This window comes from Bos indicus, chromosome 13, assembly GCF_029378745.1.
Source record: "Bos indicus isolate NIAB-ARS_2022 breed Sahiwal x Tharparkar chromosome 13, NIAB-ARS_B.indTharparkar_mat_pri_1.0, whole genome shotgun sequence".
Taxonomy (NCBI): domain Eukaryota; kingdom Metazoa; phylum Chordata; class Mammalia; order Artiodactyla; family Bovidae; genus Bos; species Bos indicus.
In genome coordinates, this window is record NC_091772.1 from 66810631 (window position 1) to 66826877 (window position 16247).

The following is a 16247-nucleotide window of genomic DNA, read 5'->3' on the forward strand; positions in this document are numbered from 1 at the left end:
CACAAGGTACACTTGGGGCTTGGTGAGCTGGCAGATCCCCAGAAATCTCCCCCAGCCAGACTAGGAGGGTTGCCCCAGGAGTGGGGCCTGGGCCAGTACAGGCACAACCAGTCTCCCCAGAGAGTCTAAAGTCCATGAATATTACATAATTTTGTGTCTAGGCCAGTGGTGCTCAACCCCAGCTGTACACTGGGATCAACTGGGGAATTTCAAAAAAACCGGATACCCAGGACTAGCCTCACCCAAACCACTTGGGTCAGAATTTTGGGTGTGTGATCTAAACATTATTATGGCTTCCTAGGTGATGCTAGTGGTAAAGAATGCACCTACCAATGCAGGAGACTTAAGAGACACAGGTTTGATCCCTGGGTTGGGAAGATCCCCTGGAGGAAGAAATGACAACCCACTCCAGTATAGCCTGGAGAATCCCATGGACAGAGGAGCATGGCAAGCTATAATCCATAGGGTCGCAAAGAGTTGGACATGACTGAAGTGACTTAGCACGTGTGCACTGAACATTATTATTTTTTTTTAAGCTCCCTAAGACATCCCAGTGTGCACTTGGGGGTGGGGGGGAATACCCCCAGCCCCTAATCACTTCTAAAAGCCTCCAGATGGATGTGTCAGGGAAAAGAGAACTTGTCAAGCTCAGAGAGGGGTAGTAACTTGACCAAGGTCACACAGCAAGGGGATGGCAAAAACCAGTCTCAGAACCCAGGCCTCTTTTCTGAGCCTGAGCCAATTTTTCTCCCAAATTTGCATCTCCTTTTACAAACCAGAGCCCAGGCAGGAAATGCCCACAGTATTTCACTTTAATAATATTGGATCCTGGTACAGTCAGGGCCACCACTGTGATAGGATGGGAGCTGCGATCGGATGGGATGGCGATTCGCAAAGCTGTAAGTCTTTTCCTTTATCCAAATCTTGGGCAGTAATTTAAAAATTTAATTAAAGGGGGAGAAATGGGGACACCTCAAGCTCCTTGCCTCCTGTTATAATGAATGAAATACACCAGACTGTAAAAGGAAATGCTGTCTGAGACGCAGCTCCGATGTTTTATTGCCAAGTTTTATTCGCTGATGTAAACGTAATCGCTGGAAACCAGAGCTCTATTAATGCACATATTTTTACCCATCCAGGGCCCCGCCTGCCCCTCTTCCCCTCCGGGTTTGCTCACCCACCTCCTAGGGTCAGTCCCAGTCCTTTCTGGCCATGTATTTGCCGAGTCTGGATTTCCCCTCCGGTTTCATACCCTCCCATGGCAGATAAGAGTTTAATAGAATTTCATTGCTCCTCTGAGCTCAGTAATGCATTCTGGAAATTAGGTGGCTACATACTGAAGCCATTGTTCCCCCTTATAAATGGGTTCCCTCCAAGCCAGCGACCATGGGGTCTCCGATAAGCTCTCATGAACTCGTGCTCCACATGTTATTGGTGTGTTAAAAGGTGCAACTCAGGGCTCAATTGCTCATTGTTAGGAGCTGATACATTCAAGTAGTTTCTCCATGAATCAGGCAGCTTAGGTATTTCCCCCCTCTTGGCATTGATAGATGAGCAGAAGGAAGCCATTTAGACGGCACTATAGAGGGCCCTGGCCCACACAGTGAATGATTTCCAATGCCTGGTTTAATTTATTTTTAAATGAAATTTGTTATTGATTCTGGATTAAAAGGACAAATCTTACGGCTGTTACCACTGACAGAGCCGTGGTGCTCAAGTGACACCTCTCAAGGAGGAAGGGGAGGGCGGCCTCCTTGAGTTAAGGGGAGGCCGGGGACTCTCCAGTGGGCTTGCGCCAGGGGGAGGGGACAGTGCAAGTTCCACTGCTTGGGGCGAACTTTGAAAAGATTGCCTTTCCTGACTGAAATACCTAACATGATATTCACCTTCTGAGCCTCATTTGGGTGGTGGAAATAGCTGTGATATTTGCCTCCTGGCGTCCACGTGACCACGAGATGCTTGTTTAATTGTCTCCAGGGATGGGAAACTTACTGTCTCCTGGAGCATCCCCAGAGTGAGATGAATGACAACAGTCTGCCGCCCTAGCGAATTCCTAGAGACTGTTTCCTGGAACGGTTTTCGTTTACCTTGGGCCTCCTGTAGGCTTTTAGCTTCCACAGTGTCTGCAGTCTGCACTTGGATCGCAAAGCAGAAAAGAGGCAAAATTTCACAGAGGAGGAATAGGGGGCTGAGGATTCGTCCTTTCACATTCAGCCTTTGCCCTGCCTCCCCGTGCAATGTTGAACAGGTTGCTTCATCTCTCTGAGCTTCAGTTTCCTTATCTGTAAAAGAAGGAAGGTAGGGATTTCCCTGGTGGTCCAGTGGTTAAGAATCCATCTTGCGGTGCAGGGAATTTGGGTTCAATCTCTGGTGGGGGAACTAAGATCCTACATGGTGAGGAGCAACTAAGCCCACACGCCACAACTATTGAGCCTGCACTCCAGAGCCTGAGTGCCACAACTAGAGAGTCCATGCGCTGAAAAAAAAAGATCCTGCATGATGCGACAAAGATTCCATGTGCCGCAATGTAGACCTAACACAGCCAAATGAATAGATAAATAGTTTTTAATAAGAAGGAAGGTAATAATAGTGGCCTCAGGGGTTGTTGCATAAATTATATGAGAGCATGGGTGTAAATGTGATTTATAAACTGAAAAGTACAGTTGAGGTGCTGCAGAAAATGCAGACAGGACAATATGGTATTGTGGGAGAGCCCTGAGCTGACAGACAGAAGTCCTGGATTTAGTTCTGCCGTGGTTGGCTGTGTGACTCTGAGGAATTCATTCATCATCTCTGGGTCTTAGTTTCCTAAGCTGGGTGGATTGAACTAGATGTGCTTAGGTATTATGCCAGGAGCATCAGCTCTGGAATCAAAATACCACACTCTGCAATTGTCTTGTGAGACATTGGAGAAGATATTTAACCTCTCTGAACACCTGTTTACTTATGTATAAATAATAATAATAGCCAGCATGTATATGGCTATGTCGGAGAAGGCAATGGCAACCCACTCCAGTACTCTTGCTTGGAAAATCCCATGGACAGAGGAGCCTGGAGGGCTACAGTCCATGGAGTCTCAAAGAGTTGGACACGACTAAGCGACTTCCCTTTCACTTTTCACTTTCATGCATTGGAGAAGGAAATGGCAACCCACTCCAGTGTTCTAGCCTGGAGAATCCCAGGGATGGCAGAGCCTGGTGGGCTGCCGTCTATGGGGTCACACAGAGTTGAACATGACTGAAGCGACTTAGCAGCAGCATATGGCTATGTATTTTCTATGTGTTACTATTTACTTTGTGCCAGGCAGTGTTCTTGGAGAAGGAAATGGCAGCCCACTCCACTGTTCTTGCCTGGAGAGTCCCATGGATGGAGAAGCCTGGTGGACTACAGTCCATGGGGTGACAAAGAGTTGGACACAACTGAGCAACTGAACAACATTAACAGGCAGTGTTCTGGGCTTCCCTGGTGGCTCAGACTGTAAAGAATCTGCCTGCAATGTAGGAGACTCAAGTTTGACTCCTGGGTCGGGACGATCCCCTACAGGAGGGAATGGCAACCCATTCCAGTATTCTTGCTTGGAAAACCCCATGGACAGAAGAGCCTGGAGGGCTACAGTCTATGGGGTTGAATAGAGTCTGACGTGACTGAGCGACTCACACTTTCACTTCCACTTTCACTTTCTTCAGGCAGTGTTCTAACTGCTTTCCATGTAGCAAGACATTTAATCCTTATGATAACCTTGTGACGGAGGCTTTATTATCTTTATTTTACAGATAAGGAAGCTCAGGCACAGAAAAGCTAAGTAACTTATCTAAGGTCACACAGCTAGTGGGTGGGTGGCAGGATTCAAAACTAGATTCCACACTTAAAATCACACTATTCTACCCTATATGGCTTGGTAGTTCAGAGGATTAAGTCGGAGAAGTAAACTTGTAGCATAACACTGGGTAAACAGTAATGGGCCAACAGAGGCTCAGAGATTGGGAGAAGCCAGCAGGCATGTCTTCCTGTGAGGGATTCAGATGGGACTTTGGCCAGTGGAAGACTCAGCTAGATAGAGGGGAAGGCATGCGTGTAGAGGGAAAACACAGGGAATGGTAAGGCTACGATGAAGCTAGCATGGGTGTAGGAAGACAACGTGGACAGGGGATGGTGCCTGGAGCAGAAGGTAGGCTGGGACCTTAAATGTAAACCAGAGATGTCAGATTTCTCTAATAGACAAGACCATTGGAGGCTTTTGAGCAGAACCATTACAGCAACAGCCTTTTCAAACTCATTAAATCCCTGGAAATCTGTCCTTGAAGGAACTTCAGGAGTTACAAGATCCAACCCCATCCCAGAGAATCTCCATAGACAGAGGAGTCTGTCCATGGAGTTGCGAAGAGTTGGACACGACTACGTGACTAAGCACAGACTATGAGAAGAAAGGCTGCCTGCAGGTCAGTCAGTGGGTAAGGGCAGGGCCATTGTCCCACTCTGACCTCGTTTCTCTGCAGTCTGAAAGTAGAGTCTCTTGTTTTCTCTCCTTTCTTCTCTCCTTTATCTCCCTGTGCCCTTGCCTCTGCCTGCTTCCTTCCAATTGAAATTTAAGAGGAAAAAACCCTGGGTTTGCACCCCATTTCTGGCATTCTATTCTCCTGGAGAGGCTTCAGGCTGGGATTGAAAGAGTCCTGGGTTTCAGTCATAGCACCAGCCGTTATGTGATCTTGAAGATTCTCAGCTTCAGGACTTCCCTGGTGGTCCAGTGGCTAAGACTTCACACTCCAAATGCAGAGGGCAAGGATTTGATCTCTGGTCAGGGAACTAGACCCCACATGCCAGCAACTAAAGATTCCACATGCTGCAACTGCAATGAAGATCAAAGGTCCCGTCTGCCACAGCTAAGACTCAGTGCAGCCAAACAACAAAAGATTCTCCATCTTTATAACGGGGGCAATGGAAACCATTTCACTGGGAGGGAGGGTAAAGTGAATTAATGAATAAGGAAACGCTTTCATAGGGTCCAAGACGCCAGGCCATTCCAGGATAGCCTAAATAAATACTACCTCTGCGTGGGAGGGAAATGATAAGTAAGTTAATCAGGCCAAAAAAAAAAAAAAAAAAAGCCCTTACTCCAGAGAATATGGACGGGAAGGAGCTAGATGACGACGGGGTTTGTCCGCGGTGCTGAAGGCGGCGCCGCGCCACCGGTCCTGTGAATGCTGTCCGTTGGGTATTCGTAAGAGCGCGCCCCTTCAGGGTGCTGTCCATGGTTTCGAATAAACTGTATTGTTGCTGGAGAACACAGGCCCCAACGGGTGTGTTGTCCGCCATATTATTGGAAAGGGGTATGAAAGAACAAATTAAAGACGGGGGCGAGGAGGAAAGCTGTTCCTCGGGCTCTAACCTTATTCTCAAAGTTGGGGTGATGTCCACAATGCTGGATCCACCTGTGTGTGGTCTGGAGAGGGATGTGGGCCTTCTCTAGTTCTGACTCCCATTCGGCGGGGGTGAGGGAGGCAATCAGAAGGTCTGTCCATGGTGCTGAACCCTCCCATCTAAGAGTCCGAAGAGGTGAGGTGGGTGAGGTTGAAACGATGGGTGCGGGGGTGGACGCTGTCCTCCTCCGTGGTGCTGAAACCGCGGCGGGTAGGGCTGTGCCCGGAACGATGCCTGATGAAGCACAAGGGATGAGAGTAGGAGAGATCCTGCCCGGGAGGCAGGAACTTGGCCCCAGACTCGCTGAGGTCCTCGGAGAAGCTCTGTCTCTGATTTAACGTGCTTAGTCTTCTTTTAAATGAAGCCACAGGTCCGCCTTATGTCTGTTCTGGAGGTCTGTCTCAACAGCCCCAGTAAAACAGAGGAGGAATCGGAGGATCTCCTAGGATTCCTGCTCCTGGAAATGAAAGTGACTTCGTTCACCACCACCTCTAGGCCCCTCTGTCCAAGGGAGGGAGCCCTGCAGTCCAGAAGGGGGCGATCCACTCCACTGCACAAGGCTCAGCCTCTCTAAGCTAGAAGGAGACCCAGCCACTGGCCTGCCTTACTTACACCCACTACACGGACATGAAAACTGAGTCCCAGAGAGGGGGACAACATCAGTAATAACTATTGAGCTTCTACCACGAGGGCGGCTTTTATGCTTAGCGCTTTACACACACGATTTTGTAATCCTCACCAGGATCCCTGAAGGCAGCTATTTATTCCCACTTCTCAGATGAAGACCTTGAAGCTCAGCCTGGGCTAGACGCTCGGACACGATCACACAGCCTGCGGCAGGCAGGTCTAACCAGGTCTCCAGTGCCTCAGCCCAGGTTTTCTTCCCACCTCCCCCTCACCTCCATCCATCCACCCACCCACCCCAACCTGCCTCCCTGACCTCGGCACCGCCCAGCTAGCAAAGTTGAGGAGTCCCTTTTGAGCGCGCTGGGTCTGGTCGATTGGTTTTCCTCTTTATCCCACTGGAGAGCATTTCAGTTCGTGAAACCAGTAGTGTTATGCTTGGCAGGAATCGGGTCCCTAGGGTGGCTTCCTCCACCCCATCTCGCCCCGACTTGCGCTCTCGGGCCGGGAGAAGTTGCGGGTACCGCTTTAAAAATCCCAGCCTGGGCAAAACTTTGATGATAAATCAAGCGGCAGATCCCTCCGCCGCCGCCGCCTCCTCCTCTGGGCAGGCGGGGGGAGCGGGAGGGAGGGGGTGCGGCGGCAGCGGCGCCGAGCGGAGTGGCCTTCCGCGGAAGGGAAGAGTCCCGCAGTCGGAGGCGGCCGGCTGGGCGTGCGCTCGCTTCCCGCAGCCGGGGCTGGGCCGGAGCCGGGCGGGGGCCGGAACCGGGCCCGACCGGGTTCCGCGAGCGAAGGGGCAGCAGCCGCAGCCGGGCAGCCAGGCCGCACCGGGCAGGGGCCGGAGGGCGCGAGGTCTGCGGTCTTCTGAGCCCCGATGTGAGGCGGCGGCGCCCCCTCCGGCCCGAGCGCGCACCATGGGGGCTCCGCTCGCCGTGGCGCTGGGCGCCCTCCACTACCTGGCACTTTTCCTGCAACTCGGCGGCGCCACGCGGCCCGCCGGCCACGCGCCCTGGGACAATCACATCTCCGGCCACGGTGAGTTGGGTCGCCGCCCCCGCGGACTTCCCCACCAAACCCCACCCTGGGCAGCGCGGCTCCGACTTGGCGGTCCCCGGACTCGAGCCCGCGGCGCCGGTGGTGGGAGTCCGAGGGGGGGCGCCCCCTGCAGGGTCTGCGGACCGGCTCTGGCTCCCTGGCCACTCCTGCGGACCAGGGTGCACCCGGGGTGCCACCCCCATGCCACTCTCGCGGAGGGCTCCTTTCCCACCCTCTACACTCGCGTGGATACATACACCTTCACGACCAGCCACGGACACACAGCCACACTCGCTGCTTTCTCACACAACTCCTACCCTCACACATCTCCAGACACCTTCTCCGATCGCCCTCACTTCTGTGCCCACTACACACACAGCAGGCGCAGCCGGAGGGCTCACACCCTGCCAGCTGGCACCCCAGAGCACAACTCTTGCCTGCCCGCTTTCCTGCAGACACACTGGCAAAATACACACACTTGTGAACACACTTTGCTCACCCACCCCTCTCTGCCCATCTGCCTTTCCCCTTTGTGGGTTTAACCCTGTAGCTGTCCTTGTCCCTTCCCTCTCCACACCTGCCCCACTGGGAAAGGTCCCGGGGGACAGACGAGCCCGCTTCTTGAGAACTGGTAGCCTGGATTGCAGCCACCCCATCAGGTGGGTGGCATCTTGGCTTGGTGGGAGCCCCTCAAAGACGCTGGAATAGTTGACATTGCTGCTTCCAGTCAGAGGCGTGGAAGGGGAACAGGGAAGCCTGGAGCTTTTGTCTGCCTCTAGGGGTGGGCAGGAAGCCCCCTGCCATCCTTCTGTAGGGTCCCCTGCCATCCTTCTGTAGGGTCCCCTCTCATCCTCATCTTTGACCCCGGAGGACTGAAAGGTGGGACCTCTCAACTCAGCCACTGTGGGAGCTGGGGAGCAAGTGAGCATTCCCAGCACTGGCTGCCAGAGTGTCAGAAGCTCCTTCCAGCCCCAGAGGAGCCCAAGTTGGCGGTAGAGTTGGATTGTCTGAGGCCGGCAGCTGCAGGGGCTCCCCCTGCCTCCGTGAGGTGGACTCCTTCCTGTATGAGGACCAGGGCACAGATGAAAATGGAGACACTTCATCCATCTCTTCCCTACAAGGATTTCCAAGCTTGCAGGGGAGGCTGCAGCACCCATGCTGGGCAATGTATGCCCAGGACTGGGGACAGGTTTGCACAAAGGGCAGAGAACTGGGTGATTTCTTCTGATGGAAAAGAGTAAGGGCTGTGGTGGTAGAAGCTCAGAGAAGGCTTTACTGGGGCGTGACGTGTGAGTTGGAATTGCCTGGGAGAGTAAGCCCTTCTCAGGGTCTCTGCTTTTGAGGAACTGTGACTCCCTACACCCTTCTTCCTGACCAGGTTAAATAGTAACTGCTCTATTTGTACCATTTGCGCACCTTTCTTATCCCTCATCTAATTTCTACCAACCTGGCTGGAGCAGTGCTAAAATAGGGGAAGGGTTATTTTGATCTTTAGTATACAGATGGGAAAACCAAGGCTCAGAGGTAAAAGGACTCGCCCAAGGTCACACAGTGAGTGAATGGTTGCACCGAGACTGGCCCCAGAGTCTGTCGGGCAAAGACAGTGCTTTTTCCAGGACGTTCATCTCCCTGTCAGGCTCCCTCCCATTCAAGGGAAACTAGGGATTCCTCCTCCCGCTCCCCTCCTGGCTCCACTCAGATCCTTGGCACGGTTGGAACTCACACTAGGAAGATGTTCCAAGGAAGGGCTTTCCTGAATTTTCGGTCCCGAGAGACCCAAGGAGTGGGGCTGTGAGGTTTACCATCAATCCCGTCCCTGGAGCTGTGGGTGCAGACACAGACCCCCAGGCTGTGGGTGCTACTCTGTCATTCCTGAGGCCCCGAGGTGGCCCCCTCATCGGGAAGCAGGGTTCACCCCTGTGTGGCAGTCTCTGCCTGCCCCCTGGTGCCAAGTGTGCTTAGGGCACAGCTCTGCCCCGCTGGCTGTAATTGCCCCCACTGCGCCCTGGGGAGGTCCACCAAGGGCCCAGAGGAGGGGTTGGATGGGAAGGACACAGCACTGGCTCCAGGGGAGCCCGGCTTCTCTTGCTGACCCATCGTGCAGTTCTGGGCAAGTAAGTCACCCCTCTAGGGCTCTTTCTGTCCCTCAAGAAGCGAGGAGGCTGGACCGCTCTGCAGGGTCCAGACTGCCGGCTCCCAGCACTACCAGGTTCAAAGTCACCAAGTGGTTGATGCCAAGGAGCCCCCACCGCTGCCCCTCTGCCGGGCCAGACGCCTAACACCACAGGAAGGGCTCAGAGCCACTCACTTAATCACAAAAAGAAACTGTTATTAATGATAGTGAGACGCGGCGGATAAGTGGGTCATGTCTAATAAGTCGTTTGTGTTCAGGAGGAGAATACCAATTTGATAAAAGCTGTGTGTGCTGAAAAAGCCCAGAAATTGCTCTTTAGCAGATTGGAGCCCGATCGTTCCATTATTCCTGGGCTCTGCGTGTCCTCAGCTGATTCAGGAAATGTGGCTGGCTTAGGGAGGTGTCTCTGTGCCTCGGGTGGGGGTGGGAGGCTGGAAGAGGGGGCTCCTGGGGAGGAGTCCACTGACCCCAACCGCTTGGTGGCTGCTCTCCAGCTCAGTTCCAGCCCAGCCCAGCCCAGCCACCAGGCTAACGCCTTCCACCTGCTCGCCCCGGGGCTTGTCACAGGGAAAGCCCATGGTCAGATGGGTCCGCAAGGACATCGGTCTCACTTCCCACCTCCCGGCTGCCTCCACTCAGCCCACTTCGCAGAGGGGTTTTTAAAGACATGAGGAGTGATGGGGAGGGGGTGGTACCTGTCTCTTAGGGAGACATCGGGAAACAGGAGGCAAGGAAGGTGATGGTCAGTATCTATGCTAAGTAGGTATTCAATGAATGGCAGCTAATTTGATTTTTTCTGATCAGATAGAGTTAGCTCATTGCCCTGAGCACAGCGCAGGTGGGAGGAAAGGGAGCTGACATTTATGAACTTCCTACTGTGTGGTAGGTGCTTCCAAACCCCTGACCAGTGTTTACTCACTAAGGCTGACATCCAAAATAGGAGGAAACAAAGGTTAGAGAGGGCCAGTGACTTGCTCAAGGTCACTGAGTCTGTACAGAGAGCTGGGAAGGCGAGCCTACAATAAAAGTGTGTCTGGCAGTTCCAAACCTGCCTCCTCCAGCACAGCTGTGAGGCAGGCTTGGCCAGTTGTGTGATGGAACTCCTTTCCCTGCTCGTCCCTACCCCAGGGACTCCTTTCCAGCTCCCCGGACAACTGGGAAAACAGTGAGTTCCACCAAGAGGAACCAGCAGCTCAGAAAGGTGATGAGATCTTGTTGAGGCCACGTGCAAGTTAGAAGCAGGAAACTGGATTAGACTTCTTCTCCAGGACTTTTCCTAGATCTTATTCACAGTAGGGGTCTGGAAGGCAGGATCTTTTTAATTTTTTTGGCCACACTACACACAGGATCTTAGTTCTCTGACCAGGGATCAAACCCATGTCCCCTACAGGGGAAGCACAGAGTCCTAACCGTTGGACCACCAGAGAAGTCCCCAGAAGGCAGGATCTTTAATGAGGATCTTTGTGGATCTCCTGTGTTGCTAGCACCCAGGGAGTTTGTTAAAATGCAGACACATTGGCCAAAATGATTGTTGAGAGGACCCTGGAATCTGCATTTTAATAAGCTCCCCAGGCCCGGAGTCTTGGAGTCACTGCCTTAAGTATTCACCCAACCTGATGAGAAATTGCCTGGTGTGGGGGAGCTGCTGGATTGCCAGTGAGGAAGAGGTCCCAACTGGAACGGATATGTGGACCCTCAGAGGAGCCCCAGGAAGCCCTTCACTGCAGCAAACATCCATCCTCCCGCCCTCGCCCTGCCACACAGACACACAGACACACAGACACACACACGCACACACTCACATACACACACACCCCTAGGCCAGCACCTTCAATTATTAATACACCCCAATGCAGACAAGGATCCTGGCTTGGCCAGGCCTTTGTCCATTCAGTGATTCCCTGTCCTGAGGTTTTCTCTGTTGCCAGGAGGGTGCAGCAGGATGCTGCGGGAGGGGGTGGGGGCTGCCGGGCCATTTGGCAATCAGCCCGTGCACTGAAAAATGACCCAGGCTTTCTTGCGTTCCTTCCCGAACTGTTGGTATCTCCCCATCAATAAGCTGGCTAGTTTGGTGGTTGGGAGATGGAGAAAATTGAGTGCTGTCTTCCGAAGGTTATGATGTTAAAAAATGTGTTCGCGTTGTCTCGGGTGTTGGTGATTATTCTATCAATTACGCCCGTAAACACTGCGCCCTGGGCTGAGGGTTTCCCGGCCTCCTGTGGGGAATTGGCCCTCGCAAGCAGTTTTCCCCAAGTCCTTCACACCAATTGCTTTTGACACTTTGCCTATCAGCGGCTCCCTCAGCCTTTTCCCCAAGCAAGGGGAGCCGCAGGCGGCCAGCAGGACTGGGAATTCAACTCGCTGCCACCGTGACAGCAGGCGTGTTGGGGGAAGTCTCTTGGTGACAAGTAAGTGGGCAGGGTCTGGGGTGCAGGGAGAGTGGTCCTCGCCAACCATCAGGGCAGGAGATGAGCATTTGGAATAAAAGAATCACTGAGGCTCAGGCCAAGTCAGCAGGGCCTTTGGGACCATCTTCTGCCCATTTCACAAAGGGGAAAACCAAGGCCTTGGGCAAGAGAGTATGCACCCAGATTGCCTGGGAGGTTAGTGCTTGGCTTTGGGGATCACCTGACCCACCTCGGTACAAAGAGTGAGAGGACTTCCCTGGTGATCCAGTGGTTAAGATTCTGAGCTCCCAGTGCAGAGGGCCTGAGTTCAGTCCCTGGTCAGGGAACTACATCCCACATGCTGCAACCAAGAGCTTGTATGCCACAGTCAAGGGTTCGCATGCCACAACTCGGACCTGGCACAGCCAAATAAATAAATATTTTTTAAAAAGAGAGAGTGAGAATTATATGGAAGCAAACGTATATTGTCATGTCAGGGTTTTAAATGGCATTGTGTCATTTGATCCTCATCAGAATCCTAAGGGGAGGGGACTTCCCCTGTATTCATGAGGAACCTGAGATTCCATGAGGTTAAAAGGGCTTGCCCAAGGTCACGCACCTAGCAAGTATTGGAGCCCAGATGGGGCCCATGTTCCCAATGCTGTTGTGTCCCAGAGAGGAGGGAGAGGCCCTTGGTCCCATGATGATGACCTCTACATTCCACACCCGAGCTGTGCAGCAGGGGACCTGGCCACCCCCAGACCAGAACCTGCCTTGGTGACTTCCTAGCTTCTGTCATAGGTAGAGAAAATCAGATGGGTAAGGAGAGTGGATACGTGGTGTGAACAGTGACATTGGCGCCCTTGGGAGAGGTAGGTGTCAGAAAGAAGGGAAAGGGGACGTGAGGCAAGCCCACCTCCTGGTGCTCGGCCATGACCTTGGACTTTAGGGACTGAACCAGCTGTTGAGGGCGTTATGGGAAGGGTGTCTCAGCCTCAAGGGAGTTTGGGCCCAACTGGGCACATGGGGACTGGCATCTGGCACTCTCACCACCCCCACTGTAATGACTGGGCCTCCACGGTGGGAGCGGGTCAGAGTCCCTTGTGTCCTGGTACCCACCACAATGCCCAGCCCCGGGAGATGGCAGGGAATGATGGAGTGGGTGGCAAGGAGGATAAGGTAGAAGTCTAAGGTCTGAATGTAAACTTGTGTTCATGCCAAATCAGTGTCATTTTAAACATTCACATAATTTTAATTTCATAAGAAATCCATGTTATTAGTAGAAAAATCACAAAACCCGAACCCCCTCCTTATCTTTACTGACCACGACATGGGCATCTGGGGTGAGTAAGGCTGATTCCCTCTTGCAGTGGGTAGACCCCTAGGCCCAGCCCCTTGGGGTGCATATGAGATGCTTCAGCCCTGAGGGTAATGGGGTCCCAGGATGTAGCCTCTTCTCCCAGCCCCCAGTGGGATTCTTCCAATGGAAAAAGGGGCCGTGGTCTCGCTAGGGGGATAAATCCACTCCTTTACCAGCTGGTGACCCCAGGATCGCTCTGGTACCTGCTGCTGTGGAGAAGGGGGGTGGGCAGAGGGGCTGCTGCTGCTCCAGGTCCCCCTGTTCACTGCTGTGTCCCCTCCCCTTCCTTGAAGCCAGCAGAGGGCTCAGCTCCACCATCCCCTTCTTCAAGAAGACCCCTCTCGGCAAGATTGGGTCCTACCTGAGAGATGGTTTTAGGCAGAACACAGACAAACCTCTTACATTTTAATAGTTATGCATTTATTTTAATGTGGATTGGAAGAATATAACCAGCACATCAAAACTGCGATTTCACAGATATGATTGCTTAGAATGAGCCTAACAGGGATATTAAAACATAGTGAGTCCATTTATAGAAAAGCATGATGGATGTAATGGTACAGGTGGTGCACAGACGCATTCGTGTGTGCGGGTCACCATACTTGGGGGTGCCGGCCTGCAGGCCACCCCCTCCCACCTCATACTCCTATTCCTCACACTGGGAACTGCTGGCCTAACAGGGGCTGCAAGATCATTCATTCCTTCCTTCCTTCATTCAACAAATATTTCAATAGTTGAGAACCTACCATGGAGCAGGCTCTTTTAGCCACTGGGGACATACCAGTGAAGAAGACAGATAGGGCTCTTGCTCAGACAACTAAATTTGTAAAATTTATGTAAGTGTAAATTGTGATGAGTTAAGGAGCAGGAATGATGTTCAGCCTGGAGAAGGGCACTCCCTCCTGGGGCAGTGAAGGTACCAAGAGTGAGCTCCCCATCACAGGAGGTATGCAAGCTGGACCAGTTATTAGCTGGGGGTATCACAGAGGAGAAGCCTGCCTTCTTTACCAAAAGAGCAAAGACTGGTGAAGTGGGCAGAAGCCAGTGGGTGTTAATGAGATGTGTCACCCAGCAGTTTGGTGATGGGGCTGGGACAAGGGCTGAGTTGGGCAGGGCTCCCAACACTGAGGAGGCCTGGTCCCACACGGGGGACACGGTGGGGGTGGGGGCCTTTGCTGCTCCCAGTGTTAAGAGGTTGGGGTAGAGATTCCTTTACCAGTTCTGCTCCCACTTATAATGCCAGAATTGGGGCAGGGAGTCAAACCTGTGTTTTTATCTACCCTCCCCCTGCCTCCAGCTTCTGGGTGGCTTGGCAGGTCCTTGCCCCTCTCTGGGCCTCATTTTCCCACCTGAACAGCACCAAGTTCTCCTAAGCTCTAAGCATCTAGAACACCTCCATCTGTATCCTCCCAAGTGCTGTCCTTTGTCCTCCCATCAACAGGTGAGGATGGAGCCGATGGTGGCCTGGCATTCCATCTGGCACCTGGCGCTTAGCTCTCAGTGGCCTTCTGGGCTCTGAACCAAAACACCAGCCAGGAATCACAGGGGATTTTCTCTGTGCCTGCCCCTTCTCCACCTCCTCTCATCCAGTCCTCGCCTGTTCTGTGCAGAGGGCACTCCCATTTTACAGACGAGGACACTGAGGCTTGTGGGGGTGGGCGGTGATGCGACTTGCCTGAGGACACGCAGATGTTGGATGGCTGAGCCAGGCCTGAGCCCAGCTTGCAGCTCTTAACCCGCTCATCTGTCCTCTGCTGGTTGCCAAACCAGCTGGGCTTGTGGGCCGGTGTTTTGTTCCACAGCGCGCCCTGGATTCATGGGATTCTCTCAAGGTCCATGATGCCAAAAGGCTGAGAAGGCCCAGTCTGGCTGAAAGAGCCCAGGGCTGAGAGTCTAGGGTCCTGGATCCAAGTCTGGCATCATCAGTGGGGAGTGGTGGGAGTAGGGTCATGCCTGCCTGGATTCTACGGGGGCTGCTGTTTTTGTCTGAGCCTGAGTCTGGAGTGAATGTTCGGGTATTTGCTCACGTGTGACTGGAGGAGCTGTGGCAGTGGGGAGGAAGGGGCCTGGGTGTCCTTTATCGGACTGGCCTAAGGGGCCAGGCGGGTGCCCTCTGCCTTTGCATCAGGTCTGGCCTCCCCAGCCCCCTCCAGGCAGGTGCCCTTGGGACGTGAGGTGTGGAGGCTCTGGGAGCATCTGTAAGGTTAGAGCTGGAGCCAGGAGGGGGGCCTCGTTCAGAGCTATCAATTAGGGGGCTGGCAGTGCCCATCAGTGCCACATGCTCACCTGCTTCTCTTCCTCCGAATCTCTTTCTATGGGTTTGTCTCTCTCGATCTCTATCTCCGTCTTTCGATCACTCTCCATCTTTCTTTGTTCCTTTCCCTGTGTCTGCTCCATCTCCTTCCTCCCTCTTCTCATCTTTCCCATCTCGGTCTGCCCTTTTCCTCTGTCTCTCTGTACACACACACACACACACACACACACACACTCCTCTCTTCAGGTGACATCTCAGGCTTACACATGCATGGATTCTGTGTATCACAATGACACCCACACAGAGCAGGCACCCAGGAAATGCCGGTTGAATGAACTAAAGGAATAAACGAGTAAATGACCACACGGGGAAGCTACCAGGGGCGCTGGACCTTGTCTAGACTAATGGTTCCTAGTTTTTTTGGAGGTCACGATCCTCTTGAGAATTGGACTGGTTGATGAAAACTGGGTTATTTCCTCAGAAAAATACTTCGTGGTTTGGTCCAGTGTCAGGGCGGCTTGTTGAGGGCCCCCAAAGCCCACTTGTGGTCCTTGGGGGAAGCAGCCTTCCTGTGACTGAGGTTCCAGGCTGGCCCCAGGACACAGGGCTGGCGTGAAGCAGAGCCAGGCTCTGGAGTCCTTCCCCTACCGCTGGGGACTGTTCCGTGTTGTGACCTGAGGTGGCCTTGGAGGCTGGAGGGGCTAATGGAGGAGGAGAGGCTGTTTGTGGCGAGAGGGCTGAGTTTCTGGGCTCATAGGATGCGGGGGCTGGTTTTTAAGTGCCAAGGATTGTTGGGAATATGGGCTTGAAAGGAGATGGGAGCCGGGTGTCTGGTGTGTGTGTACATGTGTGTGTGTGTGTGTGTGTGTGTGTGTGTGTGTGCGCGCGTGTGTAGAAGTATGCTAGCTTCCTTTCTTGAACACACGAACTCCTTCCTCCTCAGAACGTTTTCCCGAGTGATCTTCTCCCCTTGGCAGGCGCTCTTCCTTCCCCTCCTGCCTTGCGGTTCTCTCTGCTTCACGGAGAGGCCCGTGA

The 16247-nt window shown here is 53.2% G+C and overlaps 1 protein-coding gene across 1 annotated transcript in view; it reads left to right on the plus strand.

Moving 5' to 3' along the window:
* Positions 1 to 6715: 6715 nt before the first annotated feature.
* Positions 6716 to 16247, plus strand: part of VSTM2L (V-set and transmembrane domain containing 2 like) — a 38540-nt gene continuing 29008 nt past the window's right edge. The window contains exon 1 of the mRNA XM_019972397.2: positions 6716 to 7077. Within this exon, the coding sequence (XP_019827956.2) occupies positions 6957 to 7077 (121 nt within the window). The 5' untranslated portion in view covers positions 6716 to 6956. The remainder of the gene's footprint in view (positions 7078 to 16247) is intronic.